Genomic DNA, 21,044 nt, shown 5'->3' with positions numbered 1-21,044 from the left:
GGGTTGAATAATTTGAATTTTTTTTTAAACGTCAGACTGTTGATTAGCTAACATCCCTTGCAAAGGGACAGAGAGAGGGTCAGAATTGGACAAGGGATTACCAATTATAATGTTTTTAATATTCCTGGTCGCTTCATGCTAACATGGAGGCTCTTTTAGATAACCGAAAGTGACTCTTTAGTGCGAGCACTGGGGTGACAGATAAGCAGACCTGGTAGGTAGTTAAGGTAAAGTCAGCTTACGAGCCAAATGGCCCATCAGGCCGGCGATTATCCGGTTTTTGCAGCATGAAGCGACTAGGTATATTTCTACTCCCTCCTGGATGGGATGCTAGGCCATCGCAGGGTTACCCTAAAGTTCGCCGGTACCCATTTGTACACCTGGGTGGAGACAGGTACTGTGAGAGTAAAATGTATTGCCCAAGAACACAACACAATGTCCCCGGCCAAGGCTCGAACCCGGACCGCTCGATCCGAAGACGAGGGTACTAAACCAGGAGGCCACTGCGCCACCCGATATAAGTGACCTAAAGCCTATTTCGGCTAGCAGACACAAAGGCACAATAGAATAAAGGAGAAGCTTTATTTCGTATATTGATTTTTCAATCGTTGTAAATCTCAACACCACTTCTACATAATTTCTTAAAATTCGTCGCCGGGCACCAAGGGAGTCTGTAGCGGTTTTGTTGCGATATATTTATTTTTGGTAGAATTCTAGTATACTAATGCAAATGCTGCAATCTTATTGGCTGAGCTACTCGTACATTATCGGCCATTATAGTTCGCCGCTAAGTTTTCTCCGATTCTTATTGGGTTAAATTGATCACGTGACGCGATAGTGTTCATCAGCGGAGAGACACTACCAGCCCATAGTGCCCGTCCGAGGAAAATACCCGGTTGGATAGTACTCGTCAGTGAAAATGTTTCTGTAAACATGCGGGCTTCTAGAAAATAAACAACTGAAATTGTATTAAGTGGGATTTGTTCTGTTTTCTTTTTCAAATTTTACATTTGGCTTTCACGACTTTCATCCAAAAAAATTTGAAAATAATTCAATATGAGTTTTGAATTGGCGCGCAGAAGAAAATTTAGTGGTGAACAAGAAAGACAATGGAGTGTTTATGTCTCGGAACTATCGGCCTGATAGTTTCCCCTTGGAAATTTGAGGTTCTTAAAACTAGCATATTTGCCCTCAAAGCTTCGCTTCTCGGGCAGATATTTGTTATAAGAACATCAAATTTCCGCGGGGTAACTATCAGCCGATAGTTCCTTGACAGAAACACTAGTAGAATTCTACTAGTCTACTAATGCAAATGCTGTAATCTGATTGGCTAAGCCATTGAACACCATCAGCCATTAGTGTGCAGTGGCTGAGGGTCGTCTTGGAAATGGCGACATTTTTTTCGTTTTTCCAAAGTTTTGGAGGAAAATTTTGATGCAAATGGATAATTAAATTCCTGAGAAGTAAAAATGAAGGACATTTTCGGTTTCTTGACTTTTAAAAAAGTTGAAATTATTGAAAAAACTGATGCGCGCGCGCACACAACTTCAATTTTAAATGACAATTCAATCCGAACGACCTTTTTCAGGCGCAACGTTTAATAATACGTCAAGAAATAATTGAAAACTGCTATTTGAAGTAATTTCTAATGAGAATTCTACTAAAACAATTAGATTATTCGCCCTCGATTTCTATGGGGTTATAATCTAATTGTTAAATGTAAACCAAGAGAAGCCCGAGTACACACAGTTATGCGTTTAGTTTAAAAAAAAAAAAAAATTCAAAATGCTTGCGTAGAAATGCTTTTGATCTTGGCCATTATGACGTCACTTGTGAGCTGGCCCGTGAAGTTTCAATGGCCTCTAAAAAAATGACACCGGAAAAGTTTTTCATCCAATGATTGCTCAAAGAATTTGAAAGAAAGCGATCAACAGACCACAGGAATAAGATAACCTGTTAATATTATGTCCAAAAATACTATGGTTTTCAAAACCTAGACGTCCGAAGGCACAAAAACATGCAAAATTTCGAGATCGCTCAGTTGAAAACGCAATTGAAAAGTGAAGTTTTGTGGCCGTTTCTTGGGCGATATCTGGAGAACCCAACAATGAACGACACGAACACAAAACTGATATGATCTTGATATGGTTTAAAACGTTTGAATGGTGATGAAAACGAATCATTTAACATATGCATAAAAATGATCAGTGGGTTTAAACCCATTATTTTGTAGACGATAGCACGGAGGACCTGATCAATACTCGAAACCCTCGAAATACGAGAAAGTATTAGATGGAAAATGCTCCCTTAAGAAGACATTTGAACTATCACGTCATGTGCTTGATTGGAAAGTAAATAATGTAGCAAGGAATTATTTGTCTGCGCTAAGTTATCTGTAATAGACCGAAGGACGACCAGGATAAAACTAAAAGACCTTTACTCAGTCAAATCTACATCGCAACTGACTACGAATATTTAAGTAGGTTGAACTAGCGGGAGCGGGTCTGTAGAGAACACACGTGCTGCTAAGTTATACAACGTAACGCATATTACCTCCTTTTCATAAATGAAATATAAAATAAAATTTACAAACTAACACACGAGCTGACTTATACACAATATCAATTAACCAAGCGTTAATGAAGTAAATATACGAGCTCTACAACGTGTTAGAAGTCTTTAGAACAGCTTATGGCTTAGTCAAAACAAAGTCACTTAAGTGCTTTGGCGGCCGTCGTTGACGCTCAGATCGTCTTAGCGCTGGCTTGGAGAGGGACTCTGCTGCAGTTGGAGCAACCTCCGGCCTACTCACAGGCGCATTTTCACGACTTAACGCAGATGGATTCACATCTCCGGGAACGGTGATCGGCAACTCAGTTGTGTCCGCTAGAGGCAGCTTGGGTGGAGACTCTGCTGCGGTTGGAGCAACTCCTGGCCTACTCACAGGCGCATTTTCTTGACTTAACGCAGGTGGATTTACATCTCCGGGAACGGTGATCGGCAACTCAGTTGTATCTGCAGGAGGCAGCTTGGGTGGAGACTGTGTTGCAGTTGGAGCAACGTCCAGCCTACTCACAGGCGCATTTTCCTGACTTGACGTAGGTAGATTTACATCTCCGGGAACGGTAGTCGGCAACTCAGTTGTATCTGCGAGAGGCAGTTTGGGCGGAGCCTCTGCTGCAGTTGAAGCAACTTCGAGCCTACTCACAGGCGCATTTTCTTGACTTGACACAGGTGGATTTACTTCTTCGGGAACGGTGGTCAGCAACTCAGTTGTATCTGCGCGAGACGACGACGCCATTTTCGAAACTTTTGTGCATTTGCGCGCTTCGTTCGCCGTGACGTAATAATGGCCATGATCATCTAGACAGCTAATCTGACGTGTTCACCTGTCCCTCCTGTGGCACACGAAGATTCACACTCGACCGACTCGAGCGTCTCAGGTGAACAATTTTTAGAAGATTACCCGTAGTCTTTACTCATACATTTTTTCGGTTTTGATCGATAAAACTTTAATTATTTAGCAACGCTGGTTACGCCGCAAAATTGCGTTAAAATGGTTAGAAACCTTACTTTTGGTCTGTTTTTGCATCGGACCAAATAAAGGAAGAGAACAATAATTATTTTTGTTGCCGGTTTTTTCGCAACTCTTGAGCAACTTTCGTTACAAAAAGCAACTTTTGACTATTTTTGAGCAACTTTCTGGGAAATTGCGGGCAACTTTTCGGGAAATCTCGAGGAACTTGTGGAAAGCCCTATCTTTAACTAACTAATCACAAGGCAGGTCTGAAACAAGGTATTGATTTAAGGTTACTGTACCCTGTAGACCTTCAGGGGCCTATTTTGTCCAAAATTATTTTTTACACCAAATTCAAGACTTTTACTTTATCTGAATTTTCCAAAAAAAATTATTTCAAAAACTTAAAACGCGAACGAGTTATCCACAAAAACGTAAATTCTTAAAACGAGTCAATGAACCGCAAACTGTGATAAGCCAATCAAAATGTGTCAACTTTGAGTTGAGCAGTAACAATTTCCGGATCTTTCATGGTTTCTGGTAAACCAGGCTAATAGGACTCGACAAAAATCGTCTCGATATAATGGGTACTCGATATGCCATGAAGACGTGACTCGCTCAGAAAAAGAGACACGTTTGAGAAACATTCGGAAAAACGAGACTCGTTTCGAATAACGAGTCTTTCCGAACGAGTCTCGTTTTGAAAGTCTCGTTGAAAACGAGACACGTTAGGAAAACGAGACACCCTCGAAAAAGAAAAACGAGACTCGTTCGGAATAAGTTCGGAATAAGTTCGGAATAACGAGATTTAAAACGAGACTTGTTCGGCAGAGACTCGTTAAAACGAGACTCGTTAAGAAAACCAGACTCGTTCGGGAAACGAGACTTATTAGCAAAAATACTTCGTGAAACCATTTTCTTTTGTGAAGGGAGCCTAGTTAATTATTACGTTCATTGTCTTTTCATTAAATTAACAACCCGACTAATTGATTTTGCTTTTAATTTCAATGTTAATTGTAAATTTTAAATATTAAGCAAAACGTTTTAGTCGCAGTCTTACAAACGATATAAAGGCAACCAGAAACTGTGACTTTAAAAATTCTTAACCTTGAAGCCACTTCAATTGTTATGGATGGTGTCAAAAGCCTTGATAATTTAACAAATGAAACGCGAAAAATTTTCATCTCCAAAAGGAAGTCTGAACATGGGGCGCGGAAGGGTTTATTTGAAATATGTAAGTGTCAGTTTCATATTTGGCAACTTTTTTTTTTTATTTCATGAATAACTAAGAAATTGATTGGCCAAATATTAATAGCTTGCTTTAAATTGTTGTACTAGAAACTAAATCATGAAAGCTACATTGTGTAATACATAAGGTAAAGAAATAAAAGATGATTCTAAATCAACATTCTTATCCATGAGTTGTGCCTTTTTCTGTCATTAAAAATCATTCGCATCTTTAAAATTTTTTTTCTCAACAGTAACTCAAATTTGGTAGCCCATAGGTTTCATAAAGGGCTTCTACCATTCTATCTACAAACTGCAACTTGCTCAGTATTGAGTCACAGACATAATTGGTAAACAATTAAATAAACGATCCGTGTTTCATAAATTAAATAAGAAAACGATATTATTTGTCAGAATAAAAACAAAAATTGCCCATCGAAGTTTTGAGGAGGAGATCAGCATAAACTTCCAAAAGGACTGAAGAAGCCATCAGGGATAAACGTTTACGGGCGCCTTCCACTTGAATGGTGGAAAGTTAAAAGGAAAAGCCTTTTCCGCTAGATTTTTTCAACAAAAATAAATAAAGGAATAAATATATTGAATGAGCGACTGGTGCCACCAGCAGAGTGTCCAATGAATAAATGACTCTCTTGTTGCAAAATGCAGAATCCAGGTTCTCACACGCTTGCCCGGTTCCTTGTGCATGAGAAATTAAATCTTGCTTTTCTTTTAATAGAAAATTGTCATCGGTTTTTCTAAACAGATGGATAACGTCTCTGAAAACCACTTCATTCTCGGCAAAAAATGATACAGGCGATTTAAAAAGCTTGCGCTTGAAAGTCTGTATTTTGTTTACTAAAAAAAATACCACAATAAACCATTTTTTTAGTCACTAGTCACTACAATCTGCGACTAAATTCAGTAAGCAACTTCTTAGGCCAGACTTAAAATTGAACTTTAAAATCAACCACACCTCGAAATACAATACTCCAACCCTTTCCTGCATTCAATGTTGTACAAGCACAGAAGGAAAAAAAACTAATTTATCAAGGGAGAGTGGGTGAAATTTAAGGAAATCGAGGCTAAAATAATTCAGAAATATTGTTATCTCAACGGCAATGTGTGGGCTATTGTGTCGCAGATTGTAGGCAACTTTTTCGTTCAGACGATATTCTGTCAATATTATCCTAAGGCAAATACATGCATTATTGTATGTACAAACTGCAACACGATCTATCTATGTTATCCTAAGTAAAATACATCGAATTTACCATGCTTTAAATAACATGAACATATTTTTAAATCAGTTGTCAGTTTTGTGGTTTCCTTCCTTCTCTTTCTTTTTCTTCAGTCTTTTGGCTGTTGTTCTGTTCCGGTCCTTTCTTTTCCTTTTTTTCCTTTCTAAAGACGTGCCTGGCACGTCATTGTTATCATCGCTCTTCTTGTCTCCATCTTCTTTGGCATCAGTTTGTGCATCTGCAATGATAATAACACCTTTGTAACTAACCTCCAACCAGCCCAGAGTAATCGTAAAATATCGTTCCCAAACACAAAGACCCCCTATTTAATTTTTAATAGTATTTAGTTTACATAATGGCTGAAGAGGCACGAAAAATAAGGAAACAAATAATCTATAGAACAAAGAGAAAGATATTTAAGGCAAAAGGAAAATCGTAGCCTCGTACCTTAAATGAACATTTCGAGTTGACATTTTTTTCAACATAAAACTAAATGAAAAGGTCTTACCTTCCAGGGTTTTTGACAGCGCACCTTCTTGGTAATTATAATTCCCCTTGAAGGAAACCTGTGAAAGAAAATAGAAGGGAAGTATTCTACCCACAAGTGTCAAACAGTTATCCCGAGCCCTTTAAACGTAGGATGGCTGTTTGACACATATGAGTAGAATACCCCCCTTTCAATTTACCGAACTAAGTGGCCAAGAAACAAAGAGATGTATTGTGGTTACGTTGATATTATAAGAACCTGCCCCGATTAATTGATTTGATATGAAAATTAATGCACGGTTAAATTAAGTTTCTGTGTATCCTTACTACTCCTTACTTGAATATGGATGAAAGTTTGGAAGAATTCTAAGAATGTGGTCCCAAATGCCTCCGCTCACGAGGAGGCTGCTTTCAAGTGTTATGGCTCTATTAGAGAGTCTATAGAGCGAGGGTAAAATCTTAAGAACCTGTTCTCAAGTGTCCTTGTCCAAGTCTATCGACCGGGGGTAAGGTGCCTCATAAAGAAACTTGTCTCGAGCGATCCAGCAAAAATTACTTAATACTCGTTAATACCCCTCCCATGCCCAGCAATGAGCTTTTTGAATCTTAGATAGACTCTTAGGAACCTGGTCCCAAGTGTTCTGGCTAGATTAGGAAGTCCATCTACCGGAGTACGTTCCTAAGAGCCTGGTCCCAAGTGTCCTGGCTCACGAAGAGCCTGGTCCCAAGTGTCCTGACTCGATTAGGAAGTCTATCTACCGAGCGTGAGTTGGCTAACAAAGAACCTGATCCTGAGTGACCACGCTTAAAATTAAGGACATCTTCACCGCAAGAAGTATGGATCTCGAAAACGTCCCATTTTCAAAAATGCTACGACACTTAAGCTGCACATCCAGTATAGTTCTTGTAAATTTTCACAATTTTGAGGCGAAGTTGGAACTAAACAGTGTCTAGTACATTTCAAATGCGTTTCTCGTTTCCATTTGTTGGTTCGAATATTAGATCAACCTACTTCGTTGTTCTTATTAACCTCCACCTCACCCGGTTTATGACCAATCGGAAGGAAAAAATTTCAAGTTTTTAGATGGCTAAAACGCCGTAAATAAACAACCATATCAAATTTTATATTTCAAATCCCAATTTGAGATCTTGTATAGATTTGATCAAACCAAATAAATATAATACGATTTCCATCACTGGCGAGCTCTGGCCATAAAAAAAAACCCTAATTCTTGATGTGCGCGAAAGAAATTAACTTACTGGTCCCAATTGTCCTGGCTCGATTAGGAAGTTAAGGTCCTAAGAGCCTGGTCCCAAGTGTCCTGACTCGATTAGGAAGTCTATTGCCCTTAGTTAAGCTCCTAAGGGCCTGGTCCCAAGTGTCCTGGCTCACGAAGAGCCTGGTCCCAAGTGTCCTGGCTCGATTAGGAAGTCTATTGCCTTAGGTTAAGCTCCTAAGAGCCTGGTCCCAAGTGTCCTGGCTCACGAAGAGCCTGGTCCCAAGTGTCCTGGCTCGATTAGGAAGTCTATTGCCCTTAGTTAAGCTCCTAAGGGCCTGGTCCCAAGTGTCCTGGCTCACGAAGAGCCTGGTCCCAAGTGTCCTGGCTCGATTAGGAAGTCTATTGCCTTAGGTTAAGCTCCTAAGAGCCTGGTCCCAAGTGTCCTGGCTCACGAAGAGCCTGGTCCCAAGTGTCCTGGCTCGATTAGGAAGTCTATTGCCCTTAGTTAAGCTCCTAAGAGCCTGGTCCCAAGTGTCCTGGCTCACGAAGAGCCTGGTCCCAAGTGTCCTGGCTCGATTAGGAAGTCTATTGCCCTTAGTTAAGCTCCTAAGAGCCTGGTCCCAAGTGTCCTGGCTCACGAAGAGCCTGGTCCCAAGTGTCCTGGCTCGATTAGGAGACTATCATCTGGATGTTAAATTTCCTAAGAACCTCACGAAGAGGCTGGTCTGAAGCTTCCTAGATGAATCAGTAAGTGGGCTGAAGGTAAGTTCCTAACAACTAAGTCCGAATTAAAGTGGCCAATAATAATGAGTCCCTGCGAATTCATAGGTAAATAGTGACATGGAAGGTAAAAAGAAATGTAGCAGCAGATATTATGATCTTCTTCGCGTTCACAAGATTGGTTAAAACTCCGCCTATATCGGCTATATATGTTATAAGTCCGATTGCAAGTTTAGACTTGATTTGTTTAAATGATGGACATTTTAAAAGAAACTTCCCTAACCTTAGTTTGAAACAGTGACTCCATTTCCTCTTCCTCCTGCAGGAAGTAAATACAGAAGAATGTAAAAACAGAAGTTAACATTCAAACAGATAATGAATCGAAAACTGGATATTAATGTTTTGTAACATTGCATTCCTGGAAGTCTAAAAAGAGACCACCATAAATGAATTAAAAATAAACATGCTAATGTGGCCGAATTTTGACCAAATATGGTCTAAGCTCCCGTCTCCACCTCCCGTCTCCACCTCCCCTCACCACCTCCCGTCAGCGGCCACCCAGACTTGACATTTTGGGAGGTCGTTCGCGAGGATCGACTGTCTGGGTTTCTCTAGACTTTTCTAGAGTATAGCCTCGCCGGGAAATGTCGTAACGCCTTACTAGCTGCGCCCGGTATGCGAGGATGGGTAGGCTAACTTTCAGTATTGTGACTATCAAGCATATCTAGATTGTTGTGTCAAAGCAGGAGCCACAATCGGGGAAGGTCTCCGTCCCCGATTATGGCTTCTGGTCAAATTTTAAAAATTGTCCACTTTAAAGCTGAGCAAATCACATTGTCTACTTACTCTCTCTGTGACATCTAAAGTTTCATCCATTTGCACTGTTTCTTCGTGAGAAACCATCACACTGCCCCTATGCAGGGTGAAATAGGGCGGGAAGGATTCATCTGCCCCGGCCCAGTCGTAGACCTCCTGTAACATACAGAATAAAGACGGCTGTGCAACATGAGGAACAAGGTGAATAACTTAGCTTGGTAATGAGGTTGCTCCTGTATAGACTGGCCAACGTTAGTAAAACTTAAACTGAACGTTTCCATTAAAATGAATGTCGACAGGCAAGACAACCGATTATTTTCACATGAAAACATGGGCCATAAACTCCCATGTTACGACAACTACATGTATACAACTAAGGCAATTTTAGTTACTGCGGCTTCTTACCTGGAAATGAGCTCCCGTTTGAAATCTCCTTTCCTGTGTCCCGTTTCGGGACCTGACCCGAATCACATTTCCCGACACCGGCTCTTCGTTCACCCTTGCTCTCCTTGCAGACCTTGCATCTTTCTCTTCAGTCTACAAAATCGTTTCAGGAAAAATAATTATTGTACTTAATGTAGCATATGGAATGTTGTTACAATTGAAGAAAACCGTTTTAAGGTCTATTTTATCTATTTTTTAACCTACCACAATGACTGAAACTAAGGAAGTGAATTAAAAGGAACCACTCGTGCAGGAAGGCTACCATCAAATGCACAACAATCTTCATTCAAGAAAAACTTACATTGTTATCCTCTAATTTTTGCTCCTCTTCTACCTTCTCTTTCTCCTTCTCCTCTCCTTCCCTTCTCTCGTTCGATTCATTTTGTTGTGCTTTCTGTTTGAAAATGCAGAGTTATTAATATCAGTGACATTTAATTTCTTCGTTGTCTGTTTTTTGAGCTACCTGAGGCAACTTGCCAGAACAGAACAAAAAAAAATTAACAACTTATAAGTTCTTCAAAGACAAAAGCTTCATGCTGGCCTTCAGATTAGATAAAGGAAATTACAGTTCTTCATGTGGTTTTTACTTAAGTGCCTATTGAATATTATTTGTCAATTTAGGTAAAAGTTTAACGAATGCCTGCAGACACAGGACATCCAAGCTACATCGTAATAACACGATGTAATTCTTTTGTAAATGGGGCGAGTGGACAACTATTCAATAATTCACAGACATTTTCTGCAAAATGGTTTCACGGAAAACGTATTAAACTTAGAGTAGCACAATAATTATAGAATGGTGTTAGAACGGAACAAACCGCTGTAGGGTCTATTTTATGTTATAAAAAGCTACCAAAATGATTAAAATTAAGAGGAGGGAAAGGAAGCACTCGTGCTAACAGGGAGGCTAACATCAAATGCCCAGCAAACAGTTTGTACAAAGTTGCATTAAACGGAAAAATTTATGGTCTTAAAACCGAAACACATCACCAACTACTTAACAAGCGCTTTTCCGAATTTTCCCGTGAAATCATTCACTTGTCAATCTTGTCACCGTCATTTGCATCCTATTGACTGCCCCTTTCTTTCTCTTTTTTTAAATTTAATTAATAACTACAACACAACGTACAATGCTTACTGTAATTACAATACTAACATTTCTTACATTACTTACTAGCAAGTCATCCTCTTGCTCAGCCCTGTCTCTCCTGAAAGTTTCGAGTTTCTCCCTGCAAAATGGTAGTCAGAGATCATAGATATATATCATTTACTTTTTAGATTTAATTAACAGTTTTAGGCATTATATCATATTATAAGATTATTATGTCGTTATATCTCCAGAATTGTCTGTAAAATTAAATCTGTATACACGTACATTATGTCAAGGTTTTCTGAGGCGACTTTTCTACCTTCAGATTTATCATTAATTTGAAAAATAATGAGCAAACCTACCTTTGTATAGACAGCACTTTAAGCATATCTGTTGCTTTCTCTAATGCCGTCGCCAGCCTGTCTTCAATATTTGTTGCAGTGATACTGCTATCTACGGTAACATATACACATCTTTGTTGGTTTATAATAATTATGAAAAACGCTTTTTGTCTATGTTACACTGGCGGAAAATTGGTTTCAGTTTAAATCCCTCAGAAACTGGTCGAGATTCGGAGAGGGAATACCTTTACATTGCAGAAATTAAGTATGGAAAGTATGTATTCCATGCAATTTCTATTCAATTTCACCCTGCTAACCACCAGTACCCAGGCAATTACTCTTATTAAGTATTACAGAAATACTGTACTTCGACCCGGCATGAACATCGCAATTTAACTGACAGATTAAAACAACCCAACAAAAGCTAAGTAAACCAAAATTTGGAAAGAACAATGGTAGAAACGCTTTACGAGCATCCTGGTATATTATAATGTCATACTTTTAGAGAGTAAGGAGACGAGACGATATCTACACGCTGCATTCAGAGCTCTCAAACAATCCATTACCTTCAATACCATCTAGCAATGTTGGTTTCCACATTGAGGAACTGGAAGGAACGATGACCAGTACGGCATCGCTGGTGTAGCGTACACCGAACATGTTGCAAACTGTGAAGGATAGAAATAACAGTAATTGACGATAGTTCTGTTAACCTTTGGTTAATTATTTTTCTCCTTTGATGTTACACAGTGACATGTAAGAAAACACAGCAGTTGTCGATGAACTATAACTTCTAAACAAGTATTCAATAAATTTATTCAAAATTCTTAAAGCATTGTGGAACGAAACACTCCACACTCTTTTATTTGTTAATTGATGATAACTGATGAATTTACAACTTACCTCGCCTTCCATCTGTGGAGGATGTCTCTCCAGGCCAGTAGAACAAACCCTTTCCATGGTTTTGCGCCGATAGCCATCTTAGAGCCCTTCAAGTAACCAATTCAATGTACTGAATTATCAGTGGTGACTACTGGGTATAATATTATAACATTGTCCTTTCATGATGACAATTTTAACATTGAGATGCATCAAAGTTTTTGACATAAAGTCCGGCTAAATCGATGGTGCCGCCCGGGACATCTACAGTAGTGAACCCGGGTGTCCAGTCTTTAGTTCCATCTTTACTACAACAGCCTTCTCAACCGACTCAATAAAGGCATGTTAGCATTGATACACTGCATGCACATGTATACCTCACAATCCCCTCCCTTACTCCAGCGTTCTCCTTTCTGGGGTTGAGTAGGACTATGCAGATAGCCATCGTAAGCGTCTGCGCCTGCCAGCAAAGCTGAAAGGCAAATATAAAATGCTTTTAAGTCGTGCTTTTGAAAACTTTTTTTAACTGATAAGGTTATTATTAACAGCTGCCGGTCAACTGGACCAGAGTGCACTTCACGCGTTTGCCATTGCTTTTGTTCCTTGCTTTGTTGGTTGTGATTGGTTATTTTGTATGTGTGGGTGTTTGTGGTATAAAATGGTGAAAAGCTTTATTAGCTTTGCAGTGGATCAGAGATCTAAACCTGAAGAAAATAACATTGAGCTCCTATCTTTGTACTCTTTTCACGTCTATCGCGATTCCGCTTCCTTTCCTGCAACTATCAGAGGTGCTTTATATTATGCCGAAGTTCCCCAAAATTTCGGTTGGAAGTCATATGGAAAGGTCCGTTTCGGTTCCTTAAGATCGCAGAATTCGTGACCCCTTTGGAGGTGGCCCACTTTGACCATTCGGACCGGCCCGACCGAAATTCCCCTCTCCAGTTTGGCAACCAGTTCGTTGCCCCACTTTGCTTCACTTATGCATGCAGGGAATTATGAAAAGGAATAAAAATGGTCAGAGCCATTCCTCCTACTTGGCCAGGTTTGATCGGAAAATGTTTTGTTCCATATTCCTCGCGATAATGAAAGTCCCCCCCAGAAGTCTTTGCGAGCTCTTTATTACAACTACCAGCAATCTGTGCGTGTGCATACTTGCTTTCACGCATTTGGATAAAGTCCTAATAATTGTACAAATTACATGTACGCTCACATTCGTGGGTGCAAATTACGCTCACATTCTTGGGTGCAAAAGATGACTGAGTAATCATCAGTGATATTAGACAAGCGACTGCTGGCAAGCCCTTGTTACCTACCTCGTCGAAAGAGTGAACAAGGAAACTTGGCAGGGAAGTGTTCTCTCCTCTGTAGGAGGCCAACAAACGTTCTTCGCAGCGCACCACCTCATTTGTACGAGAAGGTAAGTTGGACTCCTCTTCCGAAATAAAGAAAGAAAGCAAAGCAAATTGCATTCAGAATTCTTTTCTTTAAGGACTTTCCAGTTTATTTACTTTTCACAAATGTAGGAAGCTTCCTACTGTACCTAAGCTTAATGTTTGTGTTAATCTGTGAATTCATTAATTTAAGCTTACCTCCCAAGCCATGAGGTGACATGTCTCCAGCCACGGTTCCAACTGTTTTACAAAATTACAATTAATTAGAATAGAACGCAACATAGGTTTAACGCTGGTCTAACCAGAACCTTGCAACTGAAACAAGTATCTATTATATCTTGTGGTTTCCTTGTGTAAATCATAGTAAGCTTGTGTAAGTTGGATCGCGACCTGTCAATATGTGTATGAGGACCGTCTACAAAAGTCCACCCTTTTCTACAACATTTTGAAGACTGTACAAGAACTTGATAAACATGTACATTGTAATAATTATTTCTACATTTTGCTTCTGTGTATCTGGACCAAAATGTAAAAATAATAGCTATTATGTATGACTTTCAAGGCTAAGAACACATCTTGCGTTTCTATTATATCAACAAATCATATTTGTTATATGGCTCAATTCTGATTGGTTCCCTAAGCCCTCCGAATTTTTCAATACAAACCGCTAAGATGGACTGTTTGTGAATTAATTTTGGCCAATTGCTTTTCCAGTTCATTGCACAATTTAATCAGTTTTTTGTTAAGGAGCAATCTTTTTACATTCATGTACAAAAAGCTATTTGACAACATAAATAAATACCTATCGCTGTGCCTTTACTGAGAATGGAATGCAGAGACGCTTTTGGTGGACGATCAGTCGGTAAGGGGCAACAGTGGTGTTAGGTTACCAAATACAATCATTTGATATTGAATTTATTTCCTGTATTCAAGGTTTGATTTAGCTGTATCAAAATCACTTGATTACAGGAATTTATCAAGACCATCAATGGTTGCCAAGTGAAAAAATGTCTGTAGACATGTTTTTAAAAACCACGCAGATAGATAATTACATTTATATCATATGTTCAAACCCAACTGGATGCTTTCCCTGACATGAATGTCTGAATATAAAAGTCACAGTAACAGCATAAATTAATATACTTTAAAGTATACATGTACATTCGATAGAATATTGCATAATCACCACGCAATAAACACAATGTAATGAGTTTTACCTTTGTTGCCTTCACTGTAGAATGGTGTGCCAAGGAAACCTACGGACATTAACTGGTTTAAACCTTTACACAAATTACAATGCATGTTTGAAAGCCATAATAAGCAACAGAAGAAGCTGAGGCAGTCAGTTAAAGAAAGAAAAAAATTCCATTTTGCCATCATTCTACTTTAAATTTGATTTCAATTGACAAACACCTGCCCTCTAATTCAGTGTTGTACACAAACAAAGCCAATGTTGAAGATACACGTAGGAATCCATCGTTGCTGGGATATTTTCATTGTCTATGTTGACTGTAAATAGCTGAACTCTTGTTGTTGTTGACTACATGTACTTACAGTCATTAAGTCACTTTTACTCGTGTTTAGTGAGTACTGAAATTATCATTATCATTATTATTAGAGTTTTGTAGACTGCCCGATTGTTGTATAAATCAGCATGTTCTATTTTGTGTAGATTGACACCAACAAAAAGGCATACATTGACTCCAGCTAGTGTGTGATTTTGTGATTTTTTGCCTCCTAAAATTCATTTGTGAAGGAAAAATCCTCTAGACCAGCTGCAAAACCCACTAGCCCTAATCAGACATGACATTTTTCGCACACTAACCATGCTGTCAGTGTAATAGAAATGTGAACGTTTAACCACTCTGTACAACAAGTTGATGTTACAGTACATTTTAAGTATTATTTTCTGTATTGTGGTTGTTGTTTCTGGTTTTCTGAGGCAAAATATAAATAAATCTACATTGTAATAAAATATCATTACAGTGTACAATGTAGCTATGCTAAGAAATATGCATTTTGTAATTTCATTTATGTACATGATGCTGCATGCACGTACCTGCTGTAGAAAGGGATCTTGAGTTTGTGCTGGAATTTGTTCTTTCAGCAGCCCTGGCTGCTGAAGAATTATTTTCTTGCTGTGCTGAATGAATAAAGACACTTGTGTAATAAATGCGTGCTTTCAGTATGAAATGCCCTGTCTTTAATCCTTTTAAGTTAACTAACTTAAGCAAGAGGACTACAATATAAAATGCGATGAAATGAACATCGTTTAGTATCTCTAAAATCATGGAAATCATAGTGATGCATTGAGCAAAGAAAGAATTTTCCAGTATCTCAGGTACAGCTGAACTCTCCATATGGACAGTTTCCTCTGCACCGAAAATTCTCATACATGTACATTGCCTTTTTAAAAAAATTCTATTCTATGGACCCTCTCAAAAATGGACAACAGACACCAAATCTCAGCCCTAGGAAGCCAATTCCAAAACATGGACACTTGATCAATCAGTGATACCAATGATTGACATGTCACTTTTAAGCCTGATTTTAGTTACCAAACACACTAAACTGTCAGTGGAGACTTTAAAGTGATGTCATCATAGTGACCTTTCCAATGCAGACAATTCTCTAATACGGACTCTCTGCTCTGTCCCTTTGGTGTCCGTATTAGAGAACTTTGACTCTAAAGTGAATTTCAATGTCAGAGTAGTGGATTCTACTTTTTCAATAAGATAATAGTGAGAAAATGACTTTGGACTGGAACATCCGAGGCTGATCTGACACAGTTGACATTGATTGGGTAACAAGTGAAAAAGGGACCAATGTGTGACATGGGAGTCAATGGGCTGAGCTCAGGCAATTTGCCAGATGAGTGTCCAGGTTGTCTTGTGGACGGCCTATTCTTAAAGAAAATCATTGTTCATATGTTGCCTTATAAATGTCCATTTGAGCAGACACTAGTGCACATTTTGGACACCCACTTTTCAAATCCTGGATAAAAGCCTGGATGGGCTAATTAAAAAATGAGTTACCTTGAATTTGGTCCAGTACTATGACAGAATTCTCAAATGGACTTTGTTGTAAATCGGCATCTGTAGTTGTGGAAGACAATGTTAGCAGTTGTATCCCATTCCCATGGCAACCAATTTGTATGTAAATGTTTGCAGTTTTAACAGTGGAGTAGAACCCCGGTAACTCAAACTCAGATGACTTGAATTCCTGCTAACTCGAACCAAGTCCCATTTCATTGGATTTGTCCCCACTTTTCAGTCATTTCAACTTGGTTAACTCAAACTCTGATAACTCGAATTCCCCGCTAACTCGAACCAAATTTCATTGCCCTTGATAAAAATTTACCCTGATAACTCGAATTCTGGTTCATGTAACTTAACAGGGATGTCATCCCATTTGGTTTTCTTGTCCTGTAATTGGTAAACACACTCAAATCTAACACCACAGCAATTTGATATTAATTAGTGACAGTCATTTCCCGATCCTATGAGTCATACTGGATGCGGTACCTTTAGCTGTCACTGTATACTGAAGTGCTGAAAAACTCGGCAAACTATCAATTTTTAACATGGCAAGTTGGATATTCAATCAACCCTGAAAAATGGAGTTCCCGCCAACTCAAACTGTTTTTCATATCCCTACCGAGGTTTTACTGTAATGTGATTGTTTTAGTCTGTCCTTACAGTATATTCACTTTTAATATTTTGTGAGCTCGCAGCAGCACACATAAGTTGTGGTGTCACAATTCTTTCTGATGATTGTATCAGCACTGCAGGCAACAAAATCTATAGAGTCAATGAAAGGAGATCCATTATCATGTAAATGACATGATATTTTAAATAATAGGGTATGAAAATAGTCTTTCCTTATTGGATCTTATTTAATGCCAGTATTTATATTTCATTGATTGATTGATTAATTTATTTTCTCGAAACACACACGAACATATAGTCATGGGCATTACAACTTGGTACAACTTACCATCTTCAATGGTCAGTTGGATTACAGGATTTACATTTGAGTGACCAGTGGGAAGAGATGAAGTAGGTGTCCATGCTCCTATTGAAACGCATGTAACAAGAGAAATATAGTTTGATTTTGAAATTCATCTGTATTTTCTGCAAAGAATAGTTGCAGTAATTTTCTACAGCTTTACCCACTTGCAAATAAGATCAAAAGGGCAAAAAGGCAAGACTAGTAAGAATGGAGTGTTAGTCCTCCATACTGAATTTAAGCACATCGAATGTACATGTAGGGGAAACGAAATTCTCTCACCCTGAGATGTATCAGTTCTTGGTGATACTGTGGAATCTGAAATAGATTAAGACAGGATTCAAGAATTCCCTCAAAGGAATTTTAAAAGCATTTGTTTTTAAGCTAGTGGTACTTTGAAATTTTTATTAATAATATAGGTGTCTTTGATGGTATGGTTTCATTTGCAGATTTAGGGCATAGCTATTTTTTATGTCTTCGGCTGGTAGAGATGTCCAATTTTCTGCCCTAATATGTGTGAGGATTATAAGACTGAAGTGGGATTTGATAGTGTCCAGCTTTTTTTTATTTTTGCACTGGCCTTTGGGTATGATTACAGTTCACAATTTTTTTTTACATTCCAACAGGTATTGGTCAGGACTACATGGGTCTACACATGCTATTGTTCTATCCCATAAAAATCTTTGCTTTCAGAAAGCTCGATTCTTCCTTCCCTTTATTAAATTTTCCGCTCTTGACTCACCATTGTCAGTCTCCAGGGTCCCGGATTGAGCTAAGGATGTAAGATACTGTCTTGTTGAAACTGGTGAAAGAAATAATATATTTTTAGTTAATTCCTGGTTTTGATAACCATTGGGAAAAATTGAATTGCCTTTGAAAGCACAGTAAAACCCAATTAAGACAACCCAGAATTTCATGTTGTTATTCCTTGTATACCAGTAACACATTTAAGTTTTATAAAAATTAAGAAATGTACACCCTGATTTTAATTTCCTGATGGACTTTCTTTGGTTTTGCTTAGTGCAATAAATACCTGTTCAAATTTTTAGAGTTGATTGGTCATTACAGTGCTGGAAACTAAATGATGCCATTTACGAGATGCCTCCTTAGGATCTTTTTTGGTATCCTCGTTTTTATCGTCAACTGTTAACACACCTTAGAAATAGTGGGCTTGCGCTTAATTACAACACTATCATTATCCCACAGGGGGGCTGAATCAAATTATCAATTGAAATCGTCTTATCTGGGGCAGATACTGGATTATAGGTACGGGGGTTCGAGATATGGACTTGTTCTAATGCCCCACTTTTTAGTTTAGGATGTAACATCAAACCCTCTAAACCTGCCCCATCCCCCTTAGATCTGCCCAGCTTATACATGAACAATATACATAGGTACACGTAGGTATATGTGGGTTGTAGGTATATTCGTTCATACTTAAAGGTGCACGTTAGTGATTGCTTTTTGCTTCAGAACTATTTTAGCAATGTTCCGGTCTAGGAAATATCCATAAAGTACTACCCCCACAGAAGGGATTGGAATTTCCTGGGTAGTGGAGGGTTCTGTTAGACCAAAAAATTTAAAGAAATGTGTGAAGCTTTATTGCAATTTCCAGAGGGGTAGGGTGGTCTTAGAAAAAATCCCATCTGTGGGGAGGTAAGGATTTTTTCTGGAATGTCATTGGCAATTAAGATATTCTCAACTTCTTTTACTTACATCCATCTCTAGGTAGAGGCAACCTTGGAGGGACACCAGCATTACCAGGAACTGGAGGCATTGTATTGTTAGAATTATCCTGAGCCTGGACTAAAGACACAGGAACTATGGCAGATGGGTCAGTTCTAGAATTAGGACCCCCTGTGAAAATGAAAGCCAGTTAAAGATTTTGAGGGTTTGGATTATATATTCTGCTACTGGAAATGATAAAACCCTGGCAAGATGTACTAATTGTCTCAATGTAGACTTAACCGAAGCTGTTACCATGGCTCTGCAGTGTGATAAAAAGAGAACAAGAACAAATCTTAGAGCTTTCATTTGAAAGAAAGAAACAGTTGTTGTACATATGTAAAATATATAGACAACCTTTATTTACCCTCACAAAGTCTACTGGGGCTGAGCAAACAACTGGAACAAATAATTAAAATTGAACACAACATTGTCAAGAAGCCCAACTGGCCGGAGTCAAATCAGTTGACTATTTACAAGGGGGCGAGTATTTGAACTCGGGACTGCCGTGAAACAAATCCAGATAGTGGTCAGAGCGGGAATCGAGCCCAAGACCGCTGGATTACGAGCCCGACGCGCTCACCACTCAGTCACGCTGTCTACGTAAATGTCAAATGCCATATGTCTTTATAGTACCTCCATTTTCATCATCACTCTTAAGAAGAATGTACACCCTTTTGGATGATCCTCCACTGAATTTGTGCAATAAAGTCGATGCATCAGGTATATTTTTGACAACCCTCGTCAAGACACTGCCTCTGCTGCCAGACTTGTACAGGCGAATTCTGCTAAACAATGATAGAAGAAAGCTGAAATCTAACATTGTTTTCTCCTTCGCTTACTTCGCTGTCCCTTTCGCGGAACCGCGCTGGCGCGCTAGCTACCTAAATGCCCTGAGATTACTGTAATTCAGTCGGCCGCCGACGAATCTGATTTTTCATACTTCACTCGATTGTAGTATCGAAAGACGCATTCCATTATGTTTATTTAGCTGTAGTTAGAGCCTACCTTCTAAAGTCAGCTTCCCCTAACTCAGTAAAATTCTGACGCACTAAATCGCGCATTTGCCTTTCGCTAAATTTCTTGCCGAACTCGATTTCTTTCACTCTGCCATCACGGTTCAGTTGATCCCAAGGTTTTCCTCGTGGGATTGCCTTGGGAAGTTCCCTCAACCATACAAAAGTACGTGACGATTTCGGTCCAGTAACTGCCCTCGCCGGGGAAGGAGACCTAGATCTCTCACTTGCCGAGCTAGATTCCGCCATTGTTAGAAAGTAAACTGAGGTGGGGACGCTGAAATTTTATACCGGCTCGTTACACGCTGTGAAGAACAATGCGTCCGTATATGTTTCAGTTTTATTTGAAGGTTACCGCCTTCTGTCAAACCTGTAAAACCGTCGGATTAAAACAGTCTTTAAAAACGCACTGATTGCATACTTTCTCGAGAAATTGAACCATTCGCGGATGTGGAAAAAAAGGTAGATCGTCGATCAGCTGTAACCACTTTGAAAATAATACTGTAATAGCGTTCATATCAAGAAACAAACTTTGTGAAAAATCGATATCTTGGCCCCCGAAAGGTCCCAAAATATTCGGTTATTTCCTTCCTTGTTGCAAAACTCGATCCCTTAATCTAGTACAAGTGTATCAAAATTGAAAATTAAATAATTTTGTTGAGTTGTTGTTGATTTCTATATATCTTTATTTTCAGGGGAATCTAATCCAAAATTCAATCGAACACCAATCGTTCGTTTGAGTTCGGTTTTGCCGTTAGTTCGATTATCGGACTAATCGAACCAAATCGAACCAAATCGAATTCGATTTTGCCCTCCAATGGATCCTCGTTAAAGGATTTAACAATTACAAGGCTTGGAAAAGCCCTGTATTGTTATTTCTTGTCACTACCTCCCTGAGTCAGGATTGGGTAATTTGCGCGCCTGCT

The 21,044-nt window shown here is 39.0% G+C and overlaps 1 protein-coding gene and 1 long non-coding RNA gene across 6 annotated transcripts; one reads left to right on the top strand and one right to left on the bottom strand.

The window, feature by feature from the left end:
* Positions 1–4,762: 4,762 nt before the first annotated feature.
* Positions 4,763–20,367, bottom strand: LOC110056013 (uncharacterized). Of its 5 annotated transcripts, none has more exons than XM_089297880.1 (22): positions 20,111–20,367; positions 19,739–19,887; positions 19,094–19,234; positions 18,120–18,179; positions 17,660–17,695; positions 17,366–17,443; positions 16,405–16,464; positions 15,429–15,512; positions 14,587–14,625; positions 13,568–13,609; positions 13,292–13,410; positions 12,356–12,450; positions 12,003–12,088; positions 11,666–11,767; positions 11,121–11,211; positions 10,834–10,897; positions 9,970–10,062; positions 9,630–9,761; positions 9,255–9,380; positions 8,692–8,727; positions 6,491–6,548; positions 4,763–6,220 (listed from the first exon to the last, which is right to left on the bottom strand). In XM_089297880.1, the coding sequence occupies exons 1-22, from the start codon at positions 20,365–20,367 to the stop codon at positions 6,048–6,050; spliced, it is 2,121 nt and encodes a 706-aa protein (XP_089154006.1). In that variant the 3' UTR covers positions 4,763–6,047. The 5 variants fall into 5 exon arrangements, with proteins under 5 accessions (XP_089154006.1, XP_089154008.1, XP_089154007.1 ...); XM_089297882.1 differs by having other exon boundaries at positions 10,003–10,062; XM_089297881.1 differs by having other exon boundaries at positions 10,843–10,897.
* On the top strand, positions 13,332–19,828 carry LOC149106722 (uncharacterized). The gene is made up of 2 exons (XR_016209734.1): positions 13,332–13,395; positions 19,106–19,828. It is a non-coding gene; the product is annotated as an uncharacterized LOC149106722 (long non-coding RNA).
* Positions 20,368–21,044: the final 677 nt, after the last annotated feature.

This window comes from Orbicella faveolata, unplaced genomic scaffold (genome assembly GCF_042242905.1).
Source record: "Orbicella faveolata isolate gen_17 unplaced genomic scaffold, um_ofav_v1 contig_3, whole genome shotgun sequence".
Lineage (NCBI taxonomy): Eukaryota > Metazoa > Cnidaria > Anthozoa > Scleractinia > Merulinidae > Orbicella > Orbicella faveolata.
Note: the sequence above shows the minus strand (reverse complement) of the source record. Positions and strands in the feature narration are given on the sequence as shown.

What these genes read in the sequence shown, in the direction of transcription:
- LOC110056013 (XM_089297880.1), bottom strand. Translation starts at nt 20,367, where the DNA reads ATGGCGGAATCTAGCTCGGCAAGTGAGAGATCTAGGTCTCCTTCCCCG. An exon ending in AAGAACTGATACATCTCAGG is followed by an intron (nt 17,444 to 17,659) that starts GTGAGAGAATTT and finishes GCGTTTCAATAG; the next exon opens with GAGCATGGACACCTACTTCA. An exon ending in GTAAGGGAGGGGATTGTGAG is followed by an intron (nt 12,089 to 12,355) that starts GTATACATGTGC and finishes GGTTACTTGAAG; the next exon opens with GGCTCTAAGATGGCTATCGG.